Below are 26476 nucleotides of genomic sequence, written 5' to 3'. Positions count from 1 at the left end.
TGCCGTCTTCGATTTTGGTCAGCGCCATCTTTGTTTTTTGCAACCAGAAGTGACACGAGGGTGGAGCTAAGTACAACGGAACATCTTGTTGTTTTGCCGTCACCAGGTCCCAGTCTTTGTGCTAAGCTAACTGGCTGCTGTAGCTTCATATTTGGAGACCTCTGAGAGTGTAATCGATCTTCTCATTTAACTCCGGCAAGAAAGTGAATCACTGCCTTTATTTCAGCTACTTCATCTGCAGTAACTGTTTTGGTTGTAAATCAGTTGACTTATGTTATTAGAATGTAACTTGGTGTTTTTGTGTGGACACTAGTTTAACAGCATTAAAAACATTTATCATTTTATCATTTTATCATTTTATTCATTCGTTTGTTAAATATTTCTTCAGTTGAAAGCTCCAGTGGACATAAAGAAGAATAAAACCACTTTGAGGTTGTTCTAATTGATCAATTAACGGGTTAAATCACATGATGGTATCTTTAGTTCTTGCATGCTGAACTGTGTCTCTGTCTCGGGGTCAAGGGTGACTTGATGGTGATTTCCCTCTATCGGTGAAAATCTGGTTTTATGAGGATGTGGTTTTATGTTTTGCGTCATGAGCCAAAAAGCTTCTTAATTATTCCAAATCTCTCCCTGAATTAAACAAACTGAGTATTATCCTTCAGCTTCTCACTGTGTTTCTCTGTGTCTGTATCGGGTTGAATGTTAATTTGCAGCATTTTCCAGCCACTGAAAGGTCGAGCGATCAGCAGTTTTGTGTGCGTGGGCTTTCAAAGGGCCTTCAGACATGTATCGGAGCCACAAAGAGGACAAACCTGCAGCTGCAGTCGCCACAAAAAAACATAAAAGACTGTGAAAGTGAATAGTTTACAACATTATGTCAGATACAAACCAGGAAGAAGAGCAGACACAGAATAAAGGGCTGAGAAATACTGCGGACTGGCATCAAACCAAATATGAGCCACAGATATTTTTACATTTCACGAGTTAATATTTTCTTTCTACTTTGTGTGTTTCAGGGTCGGTGTGGACCCGGATCAAGACCCACAGCCCTGCACAGACAGCTTCCAGGTCCTACAGGGGGTGAGGATCTCACTAAGAACTCATTTATTATTCACTTTAAAGGAATACTTCACCCACAAAATGACCGTCTGTATATCAACTACTCCCCCCGAGTTACCTTGACTTCTTGAAGAAAACTTCTCTCATGCCTCCACGGTGAATGGAGAAGTCTTGATGAACTGAAGTAAATGTTGGCGGTGTTTAACAACAGTAAAACCATATTAAAACATCTGTTTACAAACTGTCACACAACTGGAGCAGAATAATTCCAAGTCTCGTTTATCCGGTCGTACTTCACAAACACATGCATCTTTGCTAAAACCTTAAAACACTTCGGACTTGCACGGATAAGTAGCGCGCCTGCTCAAGCCTGAGACTGTTTGAAAGAAGTGTTTTAAATAAAGTTTTAGTGAAGATGCATGTGTTTTTGAAGTAGCGAGCATCCGACTGGATAAATGAGACTTGGATTATATTGCACCAGTTGTGTTGGAGCTTTAAACGGATGTTTTGATTTAGTTTTGCTCCGTTTTGGTCTGGACCGCAGAGGGTCAGCCCTACAAACGCAAAAGTCTTTCAGTAAGTGATGAAGTTACACGATCGGTCGGCCGAGTGTTGGAGTTTCCTCGTTGGCTGTTGCTCTTTCAAAATGGAAAGGCGGAAACAGTCCTTTATGCAAACGGCGCGTCCGGCTCACGAAACTTGGACCGAGCTGTGAAACTAAGCCAGATTCAGCAGCGGCACGATCGCCTTTTTCTGTCTTAAAATGTTGTCAGAAGTAGATTTTGGTGGATCGTTTAGACGGAATAACAGAAAGTCTACGAGCAGGCCGCCGTGTTGTTTCCTGTTTGAAACGTGGATGTGTTAAGAGAACTGGATCCAGCGTTGGAGGCGGGGCCCTGTTCATTCCTATGAGAGTGTCTCAGTGGAGCATGAAGCCAAAATGGCTCGACTGCCGAGTGATAAAGTACCTGGATCTTCCGGCGATCTTCCTCATCCGTTGGGCCCATGGAGCAAGCGCAGTTGCGTTTCCTTCAACTTCGCCTCCCAGCGCTCGCTCCAGCCTCGGTCTGGGTCTCATTCACATGAACGGAGGAAGGGAAATAACTCTGGATTCAGCTATTAGAGCGTTTTACAACTTAAAAAACTCAATGATTTAAATAAGGACTATTAGAGTGTTCATACTGGGAAGTTGATTCACCTCAAAATGAATGATCCTCTGAGTTCTAGACGTCTCTTTCCCAATGTAAGTCTATGGGAAAAAGTATTTTTTGGGCCCAATGGCATCACATGATGGACACAGAAGTTGTAGTACCGCTGTTTGGCCGCTATGAACATTTGCTTCAACGACCGGCGCTCTTCCTGGAGGCTTGGTTTGAAACGGCGAGCAGAGAACCAGGGACCAATCAGGTGCATTCTACGATGCACGAGGTTACGAACGTCCAGTTGAGAGGAGCAGCATCCTCTAGTGTCCTCGCCAGACCTGGTGGACATGTAGCGCTGGATTTAACATTATATAGATGACCACTTATTATTAGTGGAACAATTTAACCACAAATTCAGACTGACCGAACACGGTCCAGACAGATACTGGGTTTGGACTGAGTTCTCTGTTCACCGTGGAGGCGTGAGAGAAAAAGTAAGTTGATGTACTAATGGTCATTCTGTGTTTGGGGTATTTCTTTTAGTCAGAGCTGCTCTCACTGTTACTGGAAACGTGACTACTTCTGCAATTTGATGTTGAAGCGGAGCTCCGTCAGCAAGTCTGAAGACACGGAAACAGTTCCTTCTGTCACACACAAATGACTCACTTTCTGAGAGCGATTATGAAATGATGTTGATATATTTATGATGTAAGATGAGAAACTCAAACCAAAGGAACCAAATGAAGTGGATGAGAATCGTTTCAGCCTGATAACAACATGTTAGTCTGGATCCAGATCAGATCATGTTGGTGTTTCTCTCTCCATGTGTTTCTGTAGGAGGGCTCCCAGGGTGAAGGAACAAGTAAAACCAAACAGGAGAGCGCCTGGCTCTTCAGACTGTGGTACACCTTTGATCACAAGTATCCTTCCAGTACCCTGCTTTAACAACGTATGTATGTTTATCATCTAGTGCGGCTCTTTGTGGTAATAACAACAGGTCTCATATCCACTCAGGATCATCTGGTATCTGTATCGGATCATTCTGGGATATTGGATCAAAATAACCAAATCAAGTCAAGTCAATTCTATTTGTATAGCTCAGAATCACAAATACCAAGTTTTGCCTCAGGGGGGTTTTCAATCTGTACAAGATACGACATCCTCTGTCCTTTACAGTACGACCCTCTCATCGGATGAGGAAAAACGTAACCAAAAACCTTTTAACAGGGCACCTCCTACATGACAAGCTAGTATGACATGGTTGGTACCGATGGATTCATCAGCTTTTTTAAACTTTTTTCAGACTTTTTTTTAACTTTTTTTTTTCGAACATTTTTCCGACTTTTTTTTTGACATTTTTAGATTTTTTTCAGACTTTTTTTTTTGAAACATTTGTCAGACTTTTGTTTTTTTCAAACTTTTTTTTTTCGAACATTTGTCAGACTTTTTTTTTTTTTTTTACTTTTTTCGGACTTTTTTTCGACCTTTTTTTCTTTTTTCCGTCATTTTTCAAATTTTTTGTTGGACTTTTTTTCAGACATTTTCAGATTTTAGAAAACTTTTTTTGACTTTTTTTCTGACTTTTAATTTTCGAAAATTTTTCGGACTTTCTTTCTCCAACTTTTCTTCGGACATTTTTCAGAGTTTTTAATTGGACATTTTTTCGGAATTTCTTTCGGACAAAAACCATCACACATCCACATATCTAGAGGTCAGAGGTCAAGGGACCCCTTTGAAAAATGCCATGACAGTTTTTTCCTTGTCAAAATGTAGCGTAACTTTGGAGCGTTATTTAACCTCCTTCATGACACGCTAGTCTGACATGGTTGGTACCCGTCGAGCCGCTACAACCTTAAAATCGCAAGTTGCGTTAATGCGTTAAAGAAATTAGTGCCGTCAAAACAAATTTTGCGTTAACGTGTTATTATCGCGTTAACTTTGACAAACATCTTTTCCCAAAAGATAAGTAGTTTTGTTGCATAAACCTAAGAAAGTTGTTTCCTGTGAAGAAAAAGACTGTATGCATGTAAAAAGGAGAATTTGACACGTGTTGCTGGACATTCGTAGCATGGAAAATGAGGCAGATATCATATGATCCGTTGTCTGAGGAAATGTTGCAACAACATACATGAACCCATCAAATGTTTGTCATCACTGCTGCAAAAACAGACTGAAGTGAACGTGTTGAGCGTCACGATTCCTCCCTCCGTCCCTCTCTGCTGAACAAACGTCCTCCCCAGGAGGCTGATTGTGAGTCTGTTTCTGAGCGGAGCAGCTGTGTTCTACAGCAGAGGCCTTCTCCCCGGTGACGGCTGCTCGACGCAGCTGACGGCAGCGAGCCGGGTGGATTCCTCTCGTGTCTCTGAGGAGGTAAACATACGTGACACAGACACGGAGCCTGGTGCGGTTCAGTCACGTTATTTCTGTTCAACGAACGTGTGTTCTGACAGAAACAGAGCAGACCGACCGGTGAGCCGACCAGCTGAACGGAGCATTCGTGGGTTTTCCCAGAATGCAACACAGCCTGACTAATTACATACGAGAGCCTTCTCTGCTGCTGCCAAGCGTCACAAAATGACTTTTCCCTCAGCTGCTCACTGAATCCCTTAAAGATTTAAACTCCAAATATATCCTGCTGGCAGACGCCCTCGACGTTATTAAACCATAATTCAGTATTTGAAATGTTTTTATGGTTCGTTCCTGCAGGAGGAGAACCGACCGACTGACTCACTCACTGCAGGTCTGTTTTAATCAAGGTAGACTGACGGTTTAAACTGGCTTCTACTGGAATTAACTTCTTTTATCACATATTATTATATACCACTTTCTATATAAAGGCTCGATAACTAATGCCTTTAATAATTAACTAATGCTTTATAGATCAGTTATGAGCCTTTAAATAAGAGCAACGTTTCAAATCCTTCCCCAGCAAAGAAGATCTGTATATTATTGTCAGTGCTCATTTACATTTATATGAAAGAATTATAAAAATTATATTCCTGTGCATTCACAGAGATAAAACTGATTATAGTTATAAAGATAAAGATAAAAATAAATGTGTGTAAATAAAAGAGAATTTAAGAATAGCTCCCATATGGCAGTCCAGGACATTGACTTCTACCTTTATGGCAACCCAGAAGTTCATATTAATGACTTAAAACTGATCTATAAAGCATAAATGATTTATTAACCTTTAATACCATATAAAGTGGTGCAGATATGGATTATTAACTCATTCATCCATCCTTTGCTGACTGATGATACTTGTTGAGGTGATTTTCCTTAATAACCGCTCAGCTACCTGAAGCCCATCCTGACCCACAGCGGACCGCCTCTCACCTCCACGCTGCCGGCCTACTGCGGCCCGCTGGCGAGCTGTCTGACCAGCGCCCAGGCGTACGAGGTGAGTGTCCACATACACTAAATACAAACACACACAGATACACAGTGACTCTCCTCCGTGTGTCCAGTGATCTGTGAAGAATGCAGGTTCACACTGTAGAAACAGGAGGAAACGGTTCACTGCACGTCGTCCAGTCAGAGGGTTTAAAGGAATAGTTGGAAATATACTTATATTATACTTTCTTACGGAGAGTTAGAGGAGAAGACTGATCATTCTCCAACTTAATATCCTCTTTAATACGGTGATGTTCTCTGGGTCAATATGTTGTCAGCCTACTGATGTTAAACCTAAACCCTCAGACGGTTTTCTTGACTTTAAACACTGATGTCTCCACAGTGACACATTTTTACCATTCAAATTGCATTTTCTTTTTTTTTATATATATACTTTATTTTTTTCCCCTTTTTTCAAGGTTGTTTTCATATATGCAATAAAATATATGAAAACATATATTTCATTGCACTAAAAGAGGCCCTAAAACTACAATAGTTTATAAACAAATTTTTTAAGTAGTTGAGTTTAGAGACGAACACAATAAGGACACTAGAGAAAACAACTTCAGCATTCAAAATTGAAATAAAATTAAATAAATAATAATAAAAATAAAAATAATAGAATAAAATAAAACAAATTAATAATACTAATAAAAAGAGAAAAAAGTAATTAAATAATGATAATAATAAAAAGAATAGAATAAAATAAAAAATAAATGTATAATACTAAATACTGTATTAGTATTATTATTTTTTTATTTTATTCTATTCTTTTTATTATTATTATTATTATTACTTTTGGCTTTGTATTAGTATTATTAATTTTTTATTCTATTATTATTTTATTTTATTTCAATTTTGAATGCTGAAGTTGTTTTCTCTAGTGTACTTATTGTGTTCGTCTCTAAGCTCAACTACTTAAATTAGTTTATAAACTATTGTAATTACGAACTGTAAATTGCATTTATGAAAACAACCTTGGAAAAATGAAAATGCAGTTTGAATGGTAAAAATCCCTTCATCCACTGTGGAGATATCAGTGTCTTAAGTCAAGGAAACGGTCTGAGGGCGTAGTTTTCAGCGCCAGTAGACTGTGAGGTGGTGTAGGTGGTGATCTGAAAGGTCTCTTTAATGTGTTGTTAATCTGCAGCTAAAAATAGTCCCCCATAAATGCACTATTTACTCCTGTTTGAGTTGGGTTTCCTAAAAACTACAGCGCCCAGCTGTTTGAGGACATTCTTAAGCCTTCTTTAAAAATGAAACTTCATGTGTGATTAGTTTTTAAAGGTCCAGTAGGAACTAATGATCTCGGAGCTGTGTGTCACAGACAGACGGAGAGTATTGAGAGACGGACTAATGCACCGTTTGGACTATAGCAGCCGTATCCTCCCTCTTTTAGGGCGTCTTTTCAAAGCCTTTCATTTATAGCACACAATAAAACTGAACTGTTCAATTTAGGGTTTAGTTTCAAAGCCTGTAAACTTTATACCACATCTTTAAATGTTGTACAATTTGAGGTTAATTGGAACCAAAGTTCTCCTGTTTGTGGAGCATTTTATTCCCCTCCCCGTTTCATAATATCCATCACCGAAGAGGAACCAGGCAACGAGTTTTATTGAATCCCGTCTCTCCAGAAACCCTGGACGGTCCTGATTATATGAACCACCTCCTACATTCATGGCTCGCCTGGCAGGCAGCTGGCAAACCCAGAGAGGAAAACATTTATGGCTGAAAACCTTCAGAAGAATCTCATTTTAAATGACAGACCATCTGTGTCTACTTCAGAGAAATAAAGAAATGCAATTTAGATTTAATAACCCCACAGTGACGGGCTCTTACTGTGAAAGGACGGCGTAATAATACACAAAAGTCTTTCAAATGAAAAAGGAGAATTTGCCGGCGTGGCTCCGTGTGACCGCCCCCCCCCCCCCGTCAATGGTTGTTTGTGAGTAGAAAATATCACAGTGTCTTTCAGAACAGTGATCATCATTGAAGGTGAAGCTGAAAAGAGTCTTTTGTGCTTCTCGACTGTCCATTTTCTCTCTCTCTCTCTCTCTCTCTCTCTCTCCCCGTCTCTCTCTCTCTCTCTCCCCGTCTCCCGCTGAAGGCCTCGCTGCTTTGTGCGTTTACTGGCAGCGTTGAGAATACTTAGACGCTATTACTGTTCTCCTGAGAGAAAAACCTTCAGTATTCACAGAGAGACTTCCTGAGGCTCCGCTCGGCTCCCAACACAGAAAACTAACCACCTTCATATCATCACACAACGATCTGGTTATTAGAGAAATATACATCTAAAATCAAGCTTCTTATTTTAGCAGCAACAAAACACATCTTCAGCAGTTATAAAGTCCTTTAAAGGATCATTGTACGTCTCAAAATTATACGCACTAGGGATGCTCATTTTGAAAAATGTTCTTAACCGATAACCGACCCTCGTTAACCGACCCCTCGTTAACCAACCCTCGTTAACCAACCTCTCGTTAACCAACCTCTCGTTAACCGACCCTCGTTAACCAACCTCTCGTTAACCAACCTCTCGTTAACCGACCCTCGTTAACCAACCTCTCGTTAACCAACCTCTCGTTAACCGACCCTCGTTAACCGACCCTCGTTAACCGACCCCTCGTTAACCGACTCGTTAACCGACCCTCGTTAACCGACCCGATTATTAACCGTTAACTCACAAGATTAGTGCCTCGCATGCAGCGGTGTGCCAGCTGCAGTGTTTGAGGACTACAGACAACGGAGTCCCCGGTTCACCGTCTGGAGCGTTAACTTAGCATGCAGCCACTTTCCCAGTAAAAGTCTCCACCGTACATTTAGTTTAGTTTAGCAGGTTGTCAGTTGTGTGTCTGTCCGGATTAACGATAGCAATTGTCCAACAAACAGTGTGTGTGTTTGTGCTACGTTAGCAGCTGCTAGCGTTGCCAGTGGCTCTGTAGTCACACACATACGGTCTCTCAGCGCGGCGTAACTTCAGCGAGTTTCCGACCGACCGTGTGAGTGTTGTCGGTGGCGTTCTAGCTGTGATCGTAGCTGTAGCAGACAGTGTGAGTACAGTTTATGTGTCGGTGAATAAATGCTTCGAGGCTACAACTCCTCCGCTCAGCGAGCTATAGACGGGAGCCGACTTCCTGTATCTGTAACGCCGGCTCAGACTCTCTTCAGGTGGACTCTTCAGGTGGACCGGCTTTTCTCCCTCAAGTGACGAGTTTTCTCAGCTTTTTAATTAATTATTAACATTTCTTTTAACCGTTTTTACCGATGGCATTAATCGGTTAAAATGCTTAATGTCGGTTAATTATTAACCTCCCTAATACACACACCTCCATGATATTGTTCTGCTAGCTACCCATGGGAGCGTAGCTACGTTCTCCAGCTCAATGTCCTCTAAATATACATATTTAATGCTCTAGTTCAGTGTTAAACAAACTTTTTTTCTGGGGACCCAGTCTTTAAAAGTGACAAAAACCATTTTGACACAATTCAATAGTCTATAAATCAAATTTGTGCGTAAATGAACGTTCCTGACCATTTTACCATCATTTCCGTATCAGCGGTGGTACACTATTTGCAATAGGTCAGTTCCTGCAGCACGCACTTAACACAGGAAAGAACGTCTAACTCAGGGGTGTCGAACTCTCGGTTACGACTAAAAACAGCTGTTTCTTCAAACCTTTCAGCAATTCATTTATCTTCTCTGTTCTCAGTTGTCCTCGTAAGATCTTGTATTTTTTGCCATGATGAGTCCGATAGTAGCGCTGAATATTATGTATAATCCCGGAGCACTGAAAGGTGCTGAACACACCGAGCACACTGGCTTCCCATTTACCTCTGTCAGGAAACAGGAAGTACCGACACCGTGTCCACTTTTCTCCTTTTTGACAAAGACGTTTTCCACCGGCGGCTCCTGCAAGTAGCTTTACAGTGTTGTTTCATGTAGCCTGTACGTAAGCGCATGGGATCTATAATAGTGCATCCATTAATAACTTCTCTGCAATTTTTACACTTTGCAAAGTCCTCCAGATTGGGCCAGATTGGGCCAGATTGAGCCGTTTGGCGGGCCGGTTCTGGCCCCCGGGCCGTATGTTTGCGTTAACCAGCGTCCCGCTGGTACCTCCGACGTGGGGAAGGTGCGAGGACCCGATCATCGCTGCTACAAGCTTTAATTATAATGAATCCAAATATGTTTATATTCACTTCTTCTTTATAAAACAGTCGTGTCGCTCCTTTAATTAGAAAGCATCTATATCCTTTTTAACTTCATAAACTGGTGGATTCATTAGGAGATTTCTTTCCCCCTCGGTGTAATAGTTGGAGAGACGAGGTTATGTAATTTATTTTTTATTTTTATCCCTTCATGTGAGTAATCCCTGCTGACCCGGCGTTAACTCATCCGGTCCTCCCCGAGGACATAACCACACTATCGATCGTCAGCAGGTCAATTAGAGCGCCGGGGACCTCATGCTACAACCTCGGAGCTGTTCATTACCCAGCATGCAGCATGCACCCAGCATACTGTGTATATATACAGTTTATATACTGTATATATACAGTGTATATATATAGTAGTTGACTGTAGGGTTGGTTGCGTGTTGCTGTGCAGTCTGTGGTTTCCTGTGTTCACTTGAATACGGTCGCTGCAGTAAAGGCCACTAAGTGAACGTCTCCTCACTTCCTGTCTGTAAATCCACAGCGTTCCTTATGAGCCTCTGAACCGTTGATGTTCACCCACTCTGTGGCTCCATCCACACTTTCGTTTTAAAAAGGCGTTTTAAACGCACATGACCATTCACATCCACTGGGCGTGCGCGCACCGGTGTAAACAGGAAGCAGCGCTGGACACGGGAATTGATGTAAAGCGCTCTTATAACAGCGTCCCTCCTGCCCATGTAATGTAGGTAGTATTGGCGTTATAAAATATAGAATTTAACTGAACAACAGCTGCTAGCAGAGACAACGAGGTCAGCAACGCCTGTAACTCGTTATCATGTTGAAATGAACCGCTGGTGGTCGAGGATGATGTTGTTTGGTTTCTTCCGGAAAAGGTTCACGTGATGACTGATGAGACCCAATCAAGAAGCAAAAGTGGGCGTCTGCGTCATCGTTTTCAAAGGTCTCCGTTTCTGTCCGTCCAGACTAAGACGTTACCTCGGAGTTTTAAAACTAAAACGGGGTCAGCAGCGTTTTCAAATGTCTCTGTTTTAGGGGCTCGGAAACGCCGGAGTCGTGTGGACGCTAGGCGTAAACATAGCAAAAGTTATGGTACGCTTGATGGGACGCCACTAGACACCCGATTGGCCGACCAATTTCCCTCGTGGGCCGCCACTTCAAGCTTTGAAACCGGAACCAACATGGCGGCTCGTTTGGAAACTTTCTTCTCTTATGTCACGAAAATATTTCACTGAAATCATTTTATGTAGAAATAATCCATGTTGATGAATCTGTCTTTATTTTAGATCGACAACGGTTAGTTTTCTAGAGGCGGCGAGTCGCACTGGACGCCACTGATTTGCATAAAGTAGCCGAGACCTCAACTTTATGCAAATGAGGAGCGGCCAACGTGGCGGCTGTGGACGCGTAGCATCATACGTTTTAAAACAAAAACTGTGGATGTAGCCTGTGTGTCCCCCCCACCCCCATGTCCTCCATCCTCCCCTCATGCTCCACTGATGTGTTTTCAGGAGCAGCTGAGGGACCCCGACTCTGACCTCCTCCGCAACGACGGCGACCTCACCTTCACGTTCGGTGACACCTCCATCACAGCCAACGGGGCATCCGGTGGCGGTGGCGCTGGTGGGGGGGACGCAGCAGCAGGAGGAGGAGGCTCAGGCTGGAGCGCCAACGGCAAAAGGAGCGGCAGCACCTCCGAGGAGGCGCTGGAGCGCGAGCTGGACTCCCGCGAGCAGGAGCTGCTGAGCCGCGGCACGCGCCTGGTTTTCCCCATCGAGGATCACATCTGACCCCTCTTGTCCTCTCCTCTCCGTCCGCCCTGCACCGCCAGCCTCCCTAACCTGACCTGACCTAACCGAACCTGACCTGACCCCCCACACCCCCTCATCTAGACCGCCTCGCCCTCACATCCTGCGGGCAGAGCATCCAGACCTTCAGAGATAAGACAAGAGAGGAGATATGGGAGGGGAGGAGGTTCCTCCAGAGGGCCTCGGAGACGTGAGTCCTCGTCAGGACGCCAACGCTGTTACTCTGAGATTCACTTTTACTGATCGATTCCTCTGAATCAAAAGGAGGGAAAACTTTATGCAGGATGTGAGGACAGAAAAACCCTCATGTGAGATTGGTTCTGAACATGTGACGCTGTGTGTTCAGCTGGCGTGGCCGTCTCTCATCATGTGATCGGACCAGTTTACACCAGCGAGCTCTTCTTTGCAATCACCCCCCCCCACCCTCCCCCATCTAGATGCTGAAACGAGGCTTTAATAGTTCAAACAGGAGTTCTCTGGTATATTTGTACCATCATCATCATCCTCATCATCATCATCATCTGAAGCTGCTAACAGACCAGTGTTTATGAGGGACGTCCTTTGTCTCTCACACAGAAGCATCAGTGTGGAGGAGGCCAACAGTGGATGAGTTTTCCTCTCCGCCGCGTCACGGCTGAAGAATGTGAGCATGTAAATAGCCACAATGCAGAGCTTTGTTTCCTCGCTATAGCGGGACGCTTCTCTCGCCGCGTTACGTCTCATGACTGTTACAAAGTTTGTCTCGTCTTTGAGCTGCGTCTTTGTCTGTTCACCTCAACAATACCACGAAGAAGGAACGGAGGAGTTTTAATTCACATTATATTGTTTCTTATGAGATTCCCAAAACTTTAAAAGCAGATATGAGGTGTCCACTCTGATACTTTATAAACTATAAAATAAGGAACAGGCCTTCATCATAATTTAGAAAAATTCTATATTGTCTACTGCAAATAATCGCAAGTTAATCACACATTTTTTATCTGTTCTAAATGAACCTTAAAGGGAGATTTGTCAAGTATTTAATCCTCTTATCAACATGGGAGTGGACAAATATGCTGCTTTATGCAAAATGTCTGTATATATGTATTATTGTAAATCAATTAACACAAATCAATGTCAGATATTGATCCAGAAACCCTCACAGGTACTGCATTTAGCATAAAACAATATGCTCCAATCATAACATGGCAAACTGCAGCCCAACAGGCAACAACAGCTGTCAGTGTGTCAGTGTGCTGACTTGACTATGACTTGCCCCAAACTGCATGTGATTATCATAAAGTGGGCATGTCTGTAAAGGGGAGACTCGTGGGTACCCATAGAACCCATTTACATTCACACATCTGGAGGTCAGAGGTCAAGGGACCCCTTTGAACATGGACATGAGTTTTTTCATTGCCAAAATTTAGTGTAAGTTTGGAGTGTTATTTAACCTCCTTCACAACAAGCCAGTCTGACCTGGTTGTTACCGATGGATTCATCAGGTTTTATAGTTTCATATGATGCCAGTATCTTCACTCTAGCTTTAAAACTGAGCCCGATAAAAGGCAAAAAAAAAGTGGAATCGTCGTCTATCTCTCTGCCGGGAAGCTTATTTCCCAAAACGTCGACCTGTTGCGTTGAAGTCATTGTTCAGCGACTCGCTTCACTTCACATAAATAATACCAGTAATATAGAGACTTCCCTCAGCTTTGATTACTAGAAACCTGATCACCCTCTTATCTGATATCCACAACTGAATTGTGGATATCTATAATGAGAAACTCCATACACATGAATGTCAAAGTAGTTTGAATCTTACTGGTCAAAATGTAATCACGGATATCTAAAATCAGAGTTTAGATTAGTCAAATCGGAATTAGGGATATCTTGAATTAGAGTTTTGACTAGTCAGAATGAGGTTGCACATCAGTCCGATGAATCTCCAGCCCAGCTGTTAAATGTTAAAACGTCTCGCCGTACAGGACGTGTGACGAGTTGAGTGTTCAGTGACATCCCTGCAGATATCTGTCAGTCAGTTTTGACTAGTCAAACCTGAACTACAGATATCTGCACCTGTCACAGTGACGTTAAAGATATCTGGAACAAGAACTCAGACTGTAGATATCTCTAATGTTAATTCTGGATGGTCAAGCTGAGCTATTATAACGACTCATAGTCAGTATGACATCAGATCACCTGTGGCCCGGTTTCCTTCCAGCGACTCAGAGCAGTTTTTAATGAGATAACTGGTTTAAGCCTCAGATCCTGGATACAACACCGACACTGAACGTTGTTGTCATACAGGTTGATTAACATCCCTCCACCTCAGCTATTAATTACTCCTATGTGACCTATAGGAGTCGGTTCCTCCAGCGCAGCATGACGTTATATTTAGCTCTCATCCAATCAATGTAAATATATGACCCGGGTTTACGGACGTCTCTCTGGGAGCAGCAGCAGCAGGAGGAGGTTTAACGTTCCCCTTCGACCACCGCGTCTAGACGCCGTCCCTGTTTTAAATTCAGCAGCACGTGTCGCCCCTTCTTTGTGTGTTTTCTCCTTTCGACTGCTGCATTTATGTATGAGTACTCACACAGCGGCAGGTGTGAAAGGCTCGATTGTGTAAGGGGAGAAGCCCCGCACAAGTTTTATGGCCCACTGAGGACCTCCGAAGAGGAAATTAATCTAGTTATGTAAGCCGTTGCCAAGCGGTGAGCACCGAGGGGTCATTTAAATTCTAGCTGGAAGTGAGAAGTACTCCAACGTCTCTTTTTCACGGCGCGACGATGACGACGAAGCTTTTCTGTCTCTCGGGCATTAAAACAATCATTTAGTCTCTTTTAGAAAGGTCCCACAGCCTCGACATACACCTTCTATACTCATCAAAAAACAAACGGACTCCGGCTTTATCTACTAACATAAGTGCAGAAAAAGGACGTCTCATTTGTCTCGGCGTCCGGGTCACCTACAGCTGTCTTTTTACCTCTTCTATAAGCTTCATGTGCGCTCTTATCTCCAGACTGTTGTGCTGTCTATATTTACTACACGCTCTCTGTACCTGACCGATATCAGATGTAGCTCAGTTGTTAATATATTGCACCTGTTGTTGTTTCCATAGCAACAGGCTGCCTGGTTCTGCCTACCTGGTCTGCATGTCAACATGTTAATAAAAACCTAATTATGAGCCAAACAGTTGTGTTAATTTTGGGTTGAATGAAGCCGTCAAAGGAGGTTTGCATTATTTAGATGTACAGTTCTCCATTAATTGTTTGGTTTATAAAATGTCTTGTATTGTCCACAGATATTCAGTTTACCATCATAGAAGAGGAAAGAAACCAGAAAATATTCACATTTAAGAAGCTGGAATCAGAATTTAGACTTTCTTTTTTTCTTAAAATATAACCATTAATCAATTATCGAAACAGTTAATTAATTTAATAGTTGACCGCTGATAGATTAATCGTTGCAGCTCTGATTAGAGCCCAACCTGTTGTCCAAAAGATAAATATCCAAAAGATATTTAAAGGTTGCAAAGTCTTCAAACTCCGTCATTAATTAGTGTTCAAACATTCAGACAAGTAAAATCCTAAATAAAGACGAGCAGCCGCTGATACCAAACACTAACGATTAGTTTTCAGATTAATCGTATTGTTTTTTTAAATGTCAGAAAATAGTGAAAAATATCCATCTCAGTTTCTCAAAGGTGACGTATTTACACGTCTTGCCAAAGATATTCAGTTTAATGTGATTTAAAAGAGAAAAGCAGTAAAATCTAAATTTGTGAGGTTGGAAAACAGCATTTTCTATCATTTTTCCACAAAAAAAATGACTAACGATTAATCGATTATTTTTCTGTCAATGGACTGATAGTTGTAGCTCTAAAACCGAGCAGCCTTCACCCTTTATATACTCTTAAACCGAAAAATTAACCTCTAATGCAAATGTTGAAATTGTTAAACAGAAGGATGAGTTGGTCTCATAAATCCCTTTTTTTTTTCTTAAAAATGACTCAAACCAGCAACTCCCCTGTTCTGAGAGGTAAAATCACTGTTTTTGTGAATGGAGTCTGGTGGCTTTGAAGAGAGCGATATAACAGCTTCAGTTCCCCATCAGAAAGGGCTGTCTGCCAGCGAGGTAAAGAGGTGAAGATATTCTAAATATAGCGTACACGTAAACTGATATTGATATTTTTAGATACCTCCGTCCACAGCAGTACATCACTTTGCTCCCGTGCTGGATCTCCTGTCTGTTTCTACTAACCCCATCTACTGTAGTAATACACTGACTATAGAGAAGTACTTTAATATGTGCACTTGTTGTTTTTGTTTCCCGTAGCAACAGGCTGCCTGCTTCTACCAACATGTTAATACAAATCTGTCAAATTATGAGCCTTATATGGATAATCAGAGTGTAGCAGAAGTGTACGCTGTATTTAGAGTATTTCCACCTCTTCACCTCGCTGTCAGACAGCCCTTTCTGACGGGGACCTGAAGCCGTTATCTATCCTCTCTTCAAAGCCACCACACTCCATTCACAAAAACAGTAATTTAACCTCTCAGATCACAGGAGCTGCTGGTCTATCGCTGCCTCTATTGCACTGGCGTGTTCAGGGAGTGGCCTTGGGTGGCACAGGTCACCCCTGAAATCTGATTGGCCACCCCAAGTGCCACCCCAATATCTTAAAATATGATTGTCTATATGCCCAGTCAGAGGCGGGCCACGGCACTGAATGTAAACTGCACTCTTGTTTAGAGTTGCAGTTCCTTCTCAAACCTGAGAGGCAGAGATGCGCTAAAGTAGTATGTAGCCTGCAAAAAAAGGCGCGAAGAAGAAGAAGTTTGAGCAGGTGAACCTACAGGTGAACCTACAGGTGAACCTACAGGTGAACCTACAGGTGAACCTACAGGTGAAACAAACTGTTTTTCTACAGTCAGTCTATGGAAGCAACACGTCTCTGGAGCGTCGTCGTGAAAGATGTGAGTAGCCTACATTTTACTACACTTACTGAGCCTGTAGTTAAACGCTGTAACGGTAATAAACTAAACATTACCCTGTCTTGTTTTATTTCTTTTTATTGTAATTGGCACAAGGCTGTCATCATCTCATCTCATTAGCAAACACTGCTTTGACTGTCAACGATGTTAAATCTAACATTGAGCTATTCTGTACTGCGTAACATTGTTATGTTAGACCCGTGTTGCTGCATGTGAGCGGAGTTGTTCAGCTCTAAAGCTCATTCAAACTCATTTGAGGACAACCATGCTAGACAACAGACTAAGCCATTTAGGTTTGCTAAGTATTGAGTCAAGAAGAGCGAGGGCACTCAACATGGATGATTTTATCAAAGTGTTTGCAAACAAACACAAGAACAGGCGAATTGCACTGTTTTAGCCCTCCTGTTTTCCTCAGGTCAAGGAAGGAAGAAGGGAGGGAGGAAGGACGGAATGAAGAACAGGAAGGACAGAGGGAGGAAAGAAAGAGAGAAGGACTGGAAGAAGGGAGGGAGGAAGGAAGCAAGGAAGGAAGGAACTGTCAAAGCAGATTGGGTCTCTTGAATGGTAATACTAGGTAATACTAGAGTAACCAACACTGTAGCACATGTAAAGTTTATAATTTGTTTGGTTAAATAATTTGTTCAAAGAGGCGTATGTATTTTAAATATGTTTGCACTTTAAAGACGGAGAGTGACTGTGTTTTTTAATGTGCATTGTTTTCTTATGTTGGCTTTTGGAGTCACGGGTTATTTTGTAGCATTATTACTGTAACAAATCAGTGTTGAAACAAGATTTGTTACAAGTGATGTAAGCTTTTTTTATGCACACATACGCTCTGGTAAGATCAGCTATCTCTGTTGATAAAATATTCTACACGGTCTGTACCTCCAACCATTTACATTGTTGCACATGTAAAGTTTTGCACAGTTTTGTCAAGTAAATATTTTGCCCAAAGAGTCTTATTTATTTTAATTTTGTTGGCACTTTATAAAGTGACTGTTTTAGAATAAGGATTTTCTTTTGTATGTAACCTACTTTGGGAATTTACAAATTATTTTGGCATTATTTAACAGTTCACTTTACAATGTTAAAACAAGATTTGCTGGTATGTGAGGAGGGATGTGACTTTTGTTTATACCTGGGAGTTCAGGTTTCTCTGTTGCTGAGAATACTACAGTAACTTACTACACTGTGGCACATGTGACAAGTTTTGTCAAGTAAATGTTTTGCCCCAAACAGGCTTATTTATTGTAATTTTGTTGGCACTTTATACAGAAAGTGCATTGTCTTTTTTGTATGTACTGTATATCATACCTTGGAAGGTTGTTTTGAGGTTAGAATAAAGTATGGTAGTTTTCAATCACATGTGTATGTTGCCTTTTCCTGAATGTTGTGACTAGTAGGTCTGTTCTTGCTTGCAGTGTTAGTAAGTGAAGTAGATATGGGTTGTGGAGACACAAATGGTAAATTAATGCTATGCCGACACCTGGGTGTGGGTGTGTATTTTCTTGTGAGTGTGTGTGTGTGTGTGCATACGTGAGTGTATATGTCTGTGCGCAGGCGCTCCTGCTCACACTTCATGCCACCCCTGCATAAGTCAGTGCCCCACTGGTGCCACCCCTATCAAATGTCTGGACACACCCCTGCTCTATTGGTTAGTTAGTTTGTGTTATTGTGTGACTTTGGTGTTTTAAAGGGTTAGTTCAGATTCACCAAAGTCACACACAATAATATTGACTCACCGGCCACTTTATTAGGCACACCTGTTCAATTGCTTGTTAACACAAATAGCTAATCAGCCAATCACATGGCAGCAACTCAATGCATTACGTCATCTAGACGTGGTGAAGACGACTTGCTGAAGTTCAAACCGAGCATCAGAATGGGGAAGAAAGGGGATTTAAGTGACTTTGAACGTGGCATGGTTGTTGGTGCCAGACGGGCTGGTCTGAGTATTAAACTGCTGATCTACTGGGATTTTCACCACAACCATCTCTAGGGTTTACAGAGAATGGTCCCAACAAGAGAACATATCCAGTGAGCGGGGGTTGTGTGGACGGAAACGCCTTGTTGATGTCAGAGGTCAGAGGAGAATGGGCAGAGTGGTTGGAGATGATAGAAAGGCAACAGTAACTCAAATAACCACTCGTTACAACCAAGGTATGCAGAATACCATCTCTGAACGCACAACACGTCCAACCTTGAAGCAGATGAATACCACCTGGTACTAGCAAGGTGTACCTAATAAAGTGGCCGGTGAGTGTATATTTATATTATACAGTTAAATTACTGTTTTTTTCAAAGGAGTTTGGTGGCTTTTTTTTTTAGGTGTCTAAAATGCATTTAGCTGCTGCCTCTGTCCACAGCTGTACATTACTTTGTACTCCTGTCTGTTTCTACTGACTCCATCTACTGTAGTTATACACTGACTATGGAGAAGAACCTCATACAACCACACTGAGAACTTGAACTTTACAGTTGTTGAGTTCTCATGACATTATAACGTCATCGTGCCGATGAGCGTCACAGCAATCACACACACCTTCCTCTTCTCTAGTTTTTACTATCTCTTTATTGAGGTCAGTTTAAATAAAGTTATTTCTCTTTCCAGGTTTTCACACCCAGAACATTATTACAGAACCAACTTCTAAAGTTGAACACGTGGATGCTGGTGAACTTTGACCCCTCGTCCTACGCCAGAAAGGGTCGTCGTCGTCACAGCATTTTAGATAAGAACTATAAAACAGTGAGAAAGGTTTACAGTATGAATCAGTACCGTCTGCTGGTGGAGGACGGGCTCTCCGTAAACGTCCGTTGGTGGGATATTAGAAAATTTCACACCCATGTGAGTGTTTTGTCAGCGGGGCGCTGCAGCTGTCTGGATTCCTGAGGGGGCTGGGGGTGAACAACAGCTCCTCAGTCCGGCCTCTACTCCACTAAATACTGTCGTTTCTCCTTTCAGAGCTCTACGCTGCCATTGTTAGTGAGCCAACTGCACTTAACGCTCTCTTAGTTTGCAGATAGGCTGGACGGATAAGAAGCCACGCAGGTGAGAGCGACCCCGCCACCGCCGACGCCGCCGCTCTGGATCCTGGCAGTCGTCTCCCAAGAAGGACGACGTCGCCTGCGGTGGGGGGGGATGTGAGGAGGGATTAGTGTTACTAAAAAGGAGAGAAGGGGTCGAGGCTGGCCAGTGTTTGTCTCCCACATTCTCGCCCTATCTCACTGTAAAAAAAAAACATAAGCTCCCCGTTTCAAATGCATCTGTCTGTGATTGGCTGCACTTTCCACTTGGATTTTCTCCAGTTCATCGAGCCGCCTCGGCCGGAGGAAAACAAGCCGACAGCCGAGCTCAGGAGCTCCCAGTGGACCACATTCCTGCTGCTTGTTTTCTTATTCCACCTTTAGCCCTCAGCGGTGAATACCAGGCCCCTGGAAGAGAGAGAGAAAGAAAGGGGATTAAAGAAAACCTAGAAAGTTGTGATACAGAACATGATAGGGGTGGGAAAAAAATAGATTCACTTATGTATTTTTTTATGATTTTGAAATTTTTTAACGCCAGAATGGATATATTTGCTTCATGTGAGTCTATGTGGAGGTAGAAGGAAGTTACAGCTTTTATTGTGGTAGTCTGAGTAACGTGACGTCATATCCGTCCCGTATCCGTCAACCGAAACAAACCTCAGAGAGTCTAAAGCGTTGGAGGGTCAGCGTGGATACGACCTGCACCCTCACATGTTAAATCCAGCGTGGTAAACACTACACATCCAGTAAAGGATGGAAACACTTTGGGTTTCACACGTTGACAGGAAAAGCAGAGCTACACAGAGCAGAGCTAAAGCTGCATGCTAACTCTGTCACGGACAGGAAACGTTATGGTATGGCGGTAACGTGGCGGTCGAGCCGGCCGTCGCTCTCGTCTCCGTGGTCAAATGGGCCGACGTTACGACTGTAGAGCACCCAGATACTGACATAACTGTTCTCTGCATTGAAACGGCCCCGATGGAGCTGACCATGGATGATAAAGAGAACGGAGCTGACGGGAGAGCTAGAGACCACCTTGGAGTGTTGCCAGATCTCGTGAGAGAAACAAGCAACCGGGTCTATAGAAACAAGCCCAAAAGAATCAACCTTCCCCCCAAACATGCGTCCTTACCTACCGACCACAATACGAGAGAGAGAGGCGGCCACTCGATCAATTACATTTTTTGTATTTCATTTTTATCTTGTAATTTTTTATTTTTTCTTGTTAACTAAACTTAAAATAAGCTGAACATTTAATTTAATTTTTGCATTTCGATTCCAAAAGAAAAATTTCCAAAAGAAAATTAAGAAAAATAGTCTGAAAAATGTAAAAAAAAAAAAACAGAAACAAAAATCCAAAAAATATTCGAAAACAAGTCAAAAAATGTCTGCCTTTCCTTTATATACTGCAAATACACACGTGGGACTACGTAGGTGTTAACAAAGGGAACTGTATATACAAAATACATCTATGGAAATAAGATTGATGGATTATATTCAGCAGAAGTATAAAACATTACATGTTCCTTATGAATTAAAGAGAAAATGCCACTAATCTGTCTTTACGTTTTGAATTGAATTTAATAAATGATGTCCGATATATTTGACTTCAGGACGTCTCTGACTACATACATGCTGAATATCAAACATTTTTACTGGATTAATTTAAATATTTTCCAAAGTAAAAGTCCCTAGAAGTGTATGATTCAACTCGTCTCAGTCTAGTGTTAAAATACGTTTACAAAAATCACAATAAATCAAATCGCAGTACTTAAAACTTACAATAAATATTGAATTGTCACCGTAGTATCGTGGTGGTATTGAATGTGTAGATCGGCGTATCGCCCCCCTCCCCTCACTAATGAGCATAAGGACCACAAACACTTTAATAGAGTTCATGACCTCCGTCAGCAGCTCTATCAGCGTTGGAGGCAGCGAGACGAGGCGGTTTGTTCTCCAGCTGGCGGTGACGGGCCTGCTGGTAACCCCGGGAGCTCGATCCCGCCACCGACAGCCGTGCACAATGACTCCCTTCTTGACAGCAGAGTCTGAGGCCCGGTGACTCGCTGCCAGCCCCCCGCTATCCATGAGAGGACGCAGCGGTGCCAGCGAGGAAACAATGAGGCCTCTATTAACCAACATCAGTTGGTCATTACGGAGGGAGGAACATCTCGGGGACGCTCTCGCTCTGACGGCCAGAAAAGATCTGCTACAGAGGAAGAAATACTTCATAATGTATGTTCTTCTTTATACATTTACACCAGGTGAAATCTGACAGGTGACTACTCAGGAAACTAGAAGGGAAAGCTCCACATTAAAACCAGTAACACATTAATAGGTTGAGCTGTTATCTACAGAACAAGAGCAGAGTCCATCATTATTATTATTATCTGAACAAGTTAGCAGATTATATGAGGAAGGACTTAAATCATCTCACTCAACAGGTTGTTAAAGACTTAAATCAAATCAAATAAGAGTCCCCATCCAGACATCTGCTCTGATTTTCAGCAAAAAAAAAGTAAGAAAATGTTTAAATTGCAGCATGTGTTCTCTGCCGGCTTCACGTTTCCACATCACACTTGTGTAAGTTGCACGTTGCACCATTGTGATGTCACAAAATCATGCTCGTACACACATAGTATGAATATAGTCTTACAGAAACGTTCCTCCTCCGTCAGCACATGAAAGTGAAAACAGCCTCGGAGCTGAAACTCTGCACCGCGGAGGTCATGTTTATCTTTACATGCATCAAATCAAACCGTGCTGCCCGGCTACGCTATCCAGTCAAATGAAGAAGAATGTGCTTCTTAACTGATCCTCCATATGGACGCTCTGTTTTCAATTTGCCTCAGTCAGTTGGGAGGTCAAAGGTCAAGGATCAGCCACAGAGCAAAGCAGCAGGATGGTTTCTGTTAAACCATCACTTCCTGTTCAAACGAGTGAAGCTTTGAAAACATGACTGTGTGCACCGAAGACACACTTTATGTTTTAGATAGATAGATAGATAGATAGATAGTAACTTTATTAATCCCGAGGGAAATTCAAGTTTCCAGTATCAGAGTTCCATTGTGCAAAAACATGTTAGTAAAAAGGCGGTAAAAAAGTTAGTGAAAAGTACAAAAAAATATATACCAGATATAAAAATACAAGATGAAGAAAACTGTTAAAACTGAATATAGTGCAGAGTAACAGCTGTGATACACGACTATTAAAAAAGTGAATATAGTGCAGAAGAGACTGTTAAAATTGTTGAGTTTTTCTGTTTTAAGTTTAGTTTAAGTTTTATTTATGTTATTTTTGTGTTTGTTTTTAAGTTCAAGTTTTATTTTTCAATATTTTTTAGTTGAAGTTTGTTTTTTTTATTTTAAGTTTTATTTTATTTTTTTATTCTTTTAAATTAATTTTATTCAATTTTTTCAGGTTTTATTTTTCAAGCTTTCTTTAAGTTTCATTTTTAATTTAATTTCGTAATTACGTTTAAGTTTTACACTATTTATTCATATCAATTCGTTTTTGTAAGTTTATTTTTCATTTTATTTATTTTATGTTTAGTTTTTTCCAAGTTGTTTTTTTAGGTTTAAGTTTAATTTTATTAATTTATTTCTTTTAAGTTTAGTTTTCAAATTTTTTTTAAATCTTATTTTATTTTAATTATTTTTTTAAGTTTAGTTTTCAAATTTTTTAAGTTTATTTTATTAATTTATGTTTTATTTTATTTTCAAGTTTTTTTTAATTATTTCCACTGTGGAACCCTGCTGATGTCATCCTCCCTTTACTGTTAAAGTAAACCAGTGTGCCCTCACCTCCTGGTTCCTCCTGGTTCCTCCTGGCCCACCGTCCTCAGGAGGTCTTGTCCGGGCTGTTCTTCTGGTTCTTCTCGTAGCCCAGCTGCCTCATGACCTCGCTGCAGTAGGCCTCCACCTGCTGGATCTGCTCCACGCTGAGTCTCTCCCTCCAGGCGTAGATCGCCTCCTTGGCGTCCCTGGATGAGATGAGGAACGGCCGGTCCGAGGAGTAGCCCTGACCGTGCGTCATGTTCAGAGCGAACCGGTCCAGATCCGGGAAGCTGGACAGGTTGGAGAAGTTGAAGAGTCTCTGCAGCTCCTCCAGAGGCCTCAGGACCAGGTCCTCGTAGCGGACCCTCATGTAGCTCCTCCGGACCCATGGAGGAGCGTTCAGAACCAGCAGCAGGTCGCTCAGCCAGTTCTCACAGATGAGCTCCATGGCGCTGGACACGTAGCTCTCGGCCCGGTTCACCCGGCTGCTCGGAACCAGCAGCCTCTTGTATTTATCCATCTGCTTCTTGCTCCTCAGAACCTGGATGCTCTCCTTCACCAGAGCCTGCTTGGACTTCAGCCGGGAGTTGTGCACGGCCCTCGGGTCCCTGAACAGCTGGATGACCTGCAGGTTCACCTCCGGGTCTTTCATCAACGGAACCAGCGTGCTCAGGTCCAGAACCCGGACTCCTTTGATCACCATCACCGGGTACTTCATGCACTCCCTCTCCAGCTCCCTGATGTCTCTCTTCGGGCACTTTGCGCACAGATCCTCGCGCACCAGACCCACCTGGTGACGCAGGTGAGCGTCGCACAGCGGCTTGGAGCAGATCACCTGAGATAGAAGATAGAAAGCTTTACTGTAATTGTGTGTTAAATAGAAGGAGATTCACAGTTTCTGGTCAGTGCTTTAAAAGAAATACTTGACGAGACTAAACCAGGCAAATAAAACATATAACCGGTAAAACACACAGTTATAAAGTAAATAAAACCGGTAAAGTAGATGTAATAAATAAATATAAACAGAAGTGTTACACTAGAAGCAGTGGCGGCCGGCCAATAGAGGGCTCACTGAGTCACACACAAAAAAACATCACTACTACTACTACTACTAATTACAATAATAATAACAATACAAATTATCAATATTTGTGTGTTTTAAATATGGAATGCACCCAGTAATATGTGCAATTTGATTGTAATGTGATTATATTTTGTATTAATAATCTGAATCTGTAAAGTAACTAAAGCTGTCAGATAAATGTAGTGGAGTAAAAAGTCTAATATTCCCGCTGAGATGTCGTGGAGGTGGAGGAGAAAGTAGAGAGTAGAAAGTAGAGAGTAGCAGAACATGGAGATACTAAAGTAAAGTACAAGTACCTCAAAATTGTATTTAAGTATTTGGTTACATTCCACCACTGAGTACATGTTATACTGTTGTGTTTTTTAAAGCATTCTTTACTCTTCCTGTTAGAATAAAGTAATTGTTAATTATTTAACTGCAAAGTAGTAATGGGTTTTTGATACCTTCACTTTTTTTTTTGCATTAAATCACACTGGGATGTTTGATGATATTGATTAGATGTGACACCACAGCCCTACCGAGAAACATTTCCACCAGCCACCACTGACTAGAAGTATAAAATAGATGTAATGTAAACAGAGGTAAATGCACTTGTAAAATAGGAGATAGGCTAGATGTAATAAATACAATGTAAACAAAGTTGCACTAGGTGTATATTGCATCAGGGATATATTATTAATAATAATAATAACAACAACTTGGATTTACATAGCGCCTTTCAAGAAACCCAAGGACGCTTAACAGACATAAATAAACAACAAATGGAACATAGCAGTAGCTAGAGGCCATAGGCCTTGGTGAAGAGGTGGGTTTTGAGAAGTCTTTTGAAGCTGTCCAGAGATGGTGCGTTGCGGAGCTCAGATATTGCACAGATAAATGTGTTTCACATTCAGTGTATTAATATTGCACAGATTTATTGTTTGTTCAGTGTCCGTATGGGGAATGATCCTCTATTTAAGAAACTCCACATTCTTACTATTTATGATTCAATATTTCTCAAATATGTGTTTTTATTTATAAGAAACTTTCTGGTGGGAATATTCCTGAGCAGTTCAAGACTTATTCTGATTCAACCCGTCAATCTCTAGATCTTCATCCTCCTGATTGTCTCACTAGTAGAGGGTCAGTTTTCAATAAGATATAGGGGAAGCAAATTATGGAGTAGCTTTTCACATCTATCAATAATAAACTGTTCATCTGTCAAATGTTTCAAAAGTCTCTTAAAGGGTCATTTAATTTAATGCTGTCTTGTAATTGTTTTACCTCATGTTGTCCATGTATCTGTTTTTATGCTTTTTATTTTTTCCCCACTCACAATGTTGTTTGAAGAAGTCTTTATAGATATTTAAATCATTATCCTCCTCACAAACACCAACCATACACTTCCATGCAACACACACACACACACACACACTTGTCTTTTTTGATATATATATATATATATATATATATATATATATATATATATAGTCTCTAGGTGGAGACTTCAGATCAGCCCAGTGGGTTTTTGTCTCTTTCTGCTCTGTATATTATTCATTTAGTTTTTTGTTTTGTTGTCTAGTCTGAAATTGTGCAAAACAAATAAACAAAGAAACTGTCTGCAGGTGGAGGTGGAGGTGTGTGAGTCTGCAGGTGGAGGTGTGTGAGTCTGCAGGTTGAGGTGTATGAGTCTGCAGGTGGAGGTGGAGGTGTGTGAGTCTGCAGGTGGAGGTGGAGGTGTGTGAGTCTGCAGGTGGAGGTGGAGGTGTGTGAGTCTGCAGGTGGAGGTGGAGGTGTGTGAGTCTGCAGGTGGAGGTGTGTGAGTCTGCAGTTGGAGGTGTGTGAGTCTGCAGGTGGAGGTGTGAGTCTGCTGGTGCAGGTGTATGAGTCTGCAGTTGGAGGTGTGTGAGTCTGCAGGTGGAGGTGTGTGAGTCTGCAGGTGGAGGTGTGTGAGTCTGCAGGTGGAGGTGTGCGAGTCTGCAGATAGAGGTGGAGGTGAGTCTGCAGGTGCAGTCTGCAGGTGGAGGTGTGTGAGTCTGCAGGTGGAGGTGTGAGA

General features: G+C 41.9%; 2 protein-coding genes and 2 long non-coding RNA genes across 8 annotated transcripts in view; 2 read left to right on the top strand and 2 right to left on the bottom strand.

Annotated features, from left to right (window-relative positions):
• Positions 1-14753, top strand: part of slc9a7 (solute carrier family 9 member 7) — a 40493-nt gene extending 25740 nt beyond the window's left edge. For all 4 annotated transcript variants that reach the window (XM_074636746.1, XM_074636745.1, XM_074636747.1 and 1 more), the window contains 4 exons: positions 1020-1083; positions 3042-3124; positions 5502-5607; positions 11285-14753. In XM_074636746.1, coding sequence (XP_074492847.1) covers positions 1020-1083; positions 3042-3124; positions 5502-5607; positions 11285-11563 — 532 coding nt within the window. In that variant the 3' untranslated portion in view covers positions 11564-14753. The remainder of the gene's footprint in view (positions 1-1019; positions 1084-3041; positions 3125-5501; positions 5608-11284) is intronic.
• Positions 1-16097, bottom strand: part of LOC141768466 (uncharacterized) — a 60551-nt gene extending 44454 nt beyond the window's left edge. The window contains exon 1 of the long non-coding RNA XR_012594074.1: positions 16019-16097. This is a non-coding gene — a long non-coding RNA (uncharacterized LOC141768466). The remainder of the gene's footprint in view (positions 1-16018) is intronic.
• The window catches only part of LOC141768467 (uncharacterized), a 60135-nt gene extending 43477 nt beyond the window's left edge, over positions 1-16658 (top strand). Inside the window, exons 2-3 of the long non-coding RNA XR_012594075.1 lie at positions 15602-16421; positions 16470-16658. This is a non-coding gene — a long non-coding RNA (uncharacterized LOC141768467). The remainder of the gene's footprint in view (positions 1-15601; positions 16422-16469) is intronic.
• Positions 16659-19106: 2448 nt separating this feature from the next.
• The window catches only part of chst7 (carbohydrate (N-acetylglucosamine 6-O) sulfotransferase 7), a 62979-nt gene continuing 55609 nt past the window's right edge, over positions 19107-26476 (bottom strand). For both annotated transcript variants that reach the window (XM_074636760.1, XM_074636761.1), the window contains 2 exons: positions 23385-24192; positions 19107-19989 (listed from right to left, as the gene is read on the bottom strand). In XM_074636760.1, coding sequence (XP_074492861.1) covers positions 23422-24192 — 771 coding nt within the window. In that variant the 3' untranslated portion in view covers positions 19107-19989; positions 23385-23421. The remainder of the gene's footprint in view (positions 19990-23384; positions 24193-26476) is intronic.

Source organism: Sebastes fasciatus, chromosome 5, assembly GCF_043250625.1.
Source record: "Sebastes fasciatus isolate fSebFas1 chromosome 5, fSebFas1.pri, whole genome shotgun sequence".
NCBI classification, from domain to species: Eukaryota; Metazoa; Chordata; class Actinopteri; order Perciformes; family Sebastidae; genus Sebastes; species Sebastes fasciatus.
This window is presented reverse-complemented; position numbering and strand designations above follow the sequence as displayed.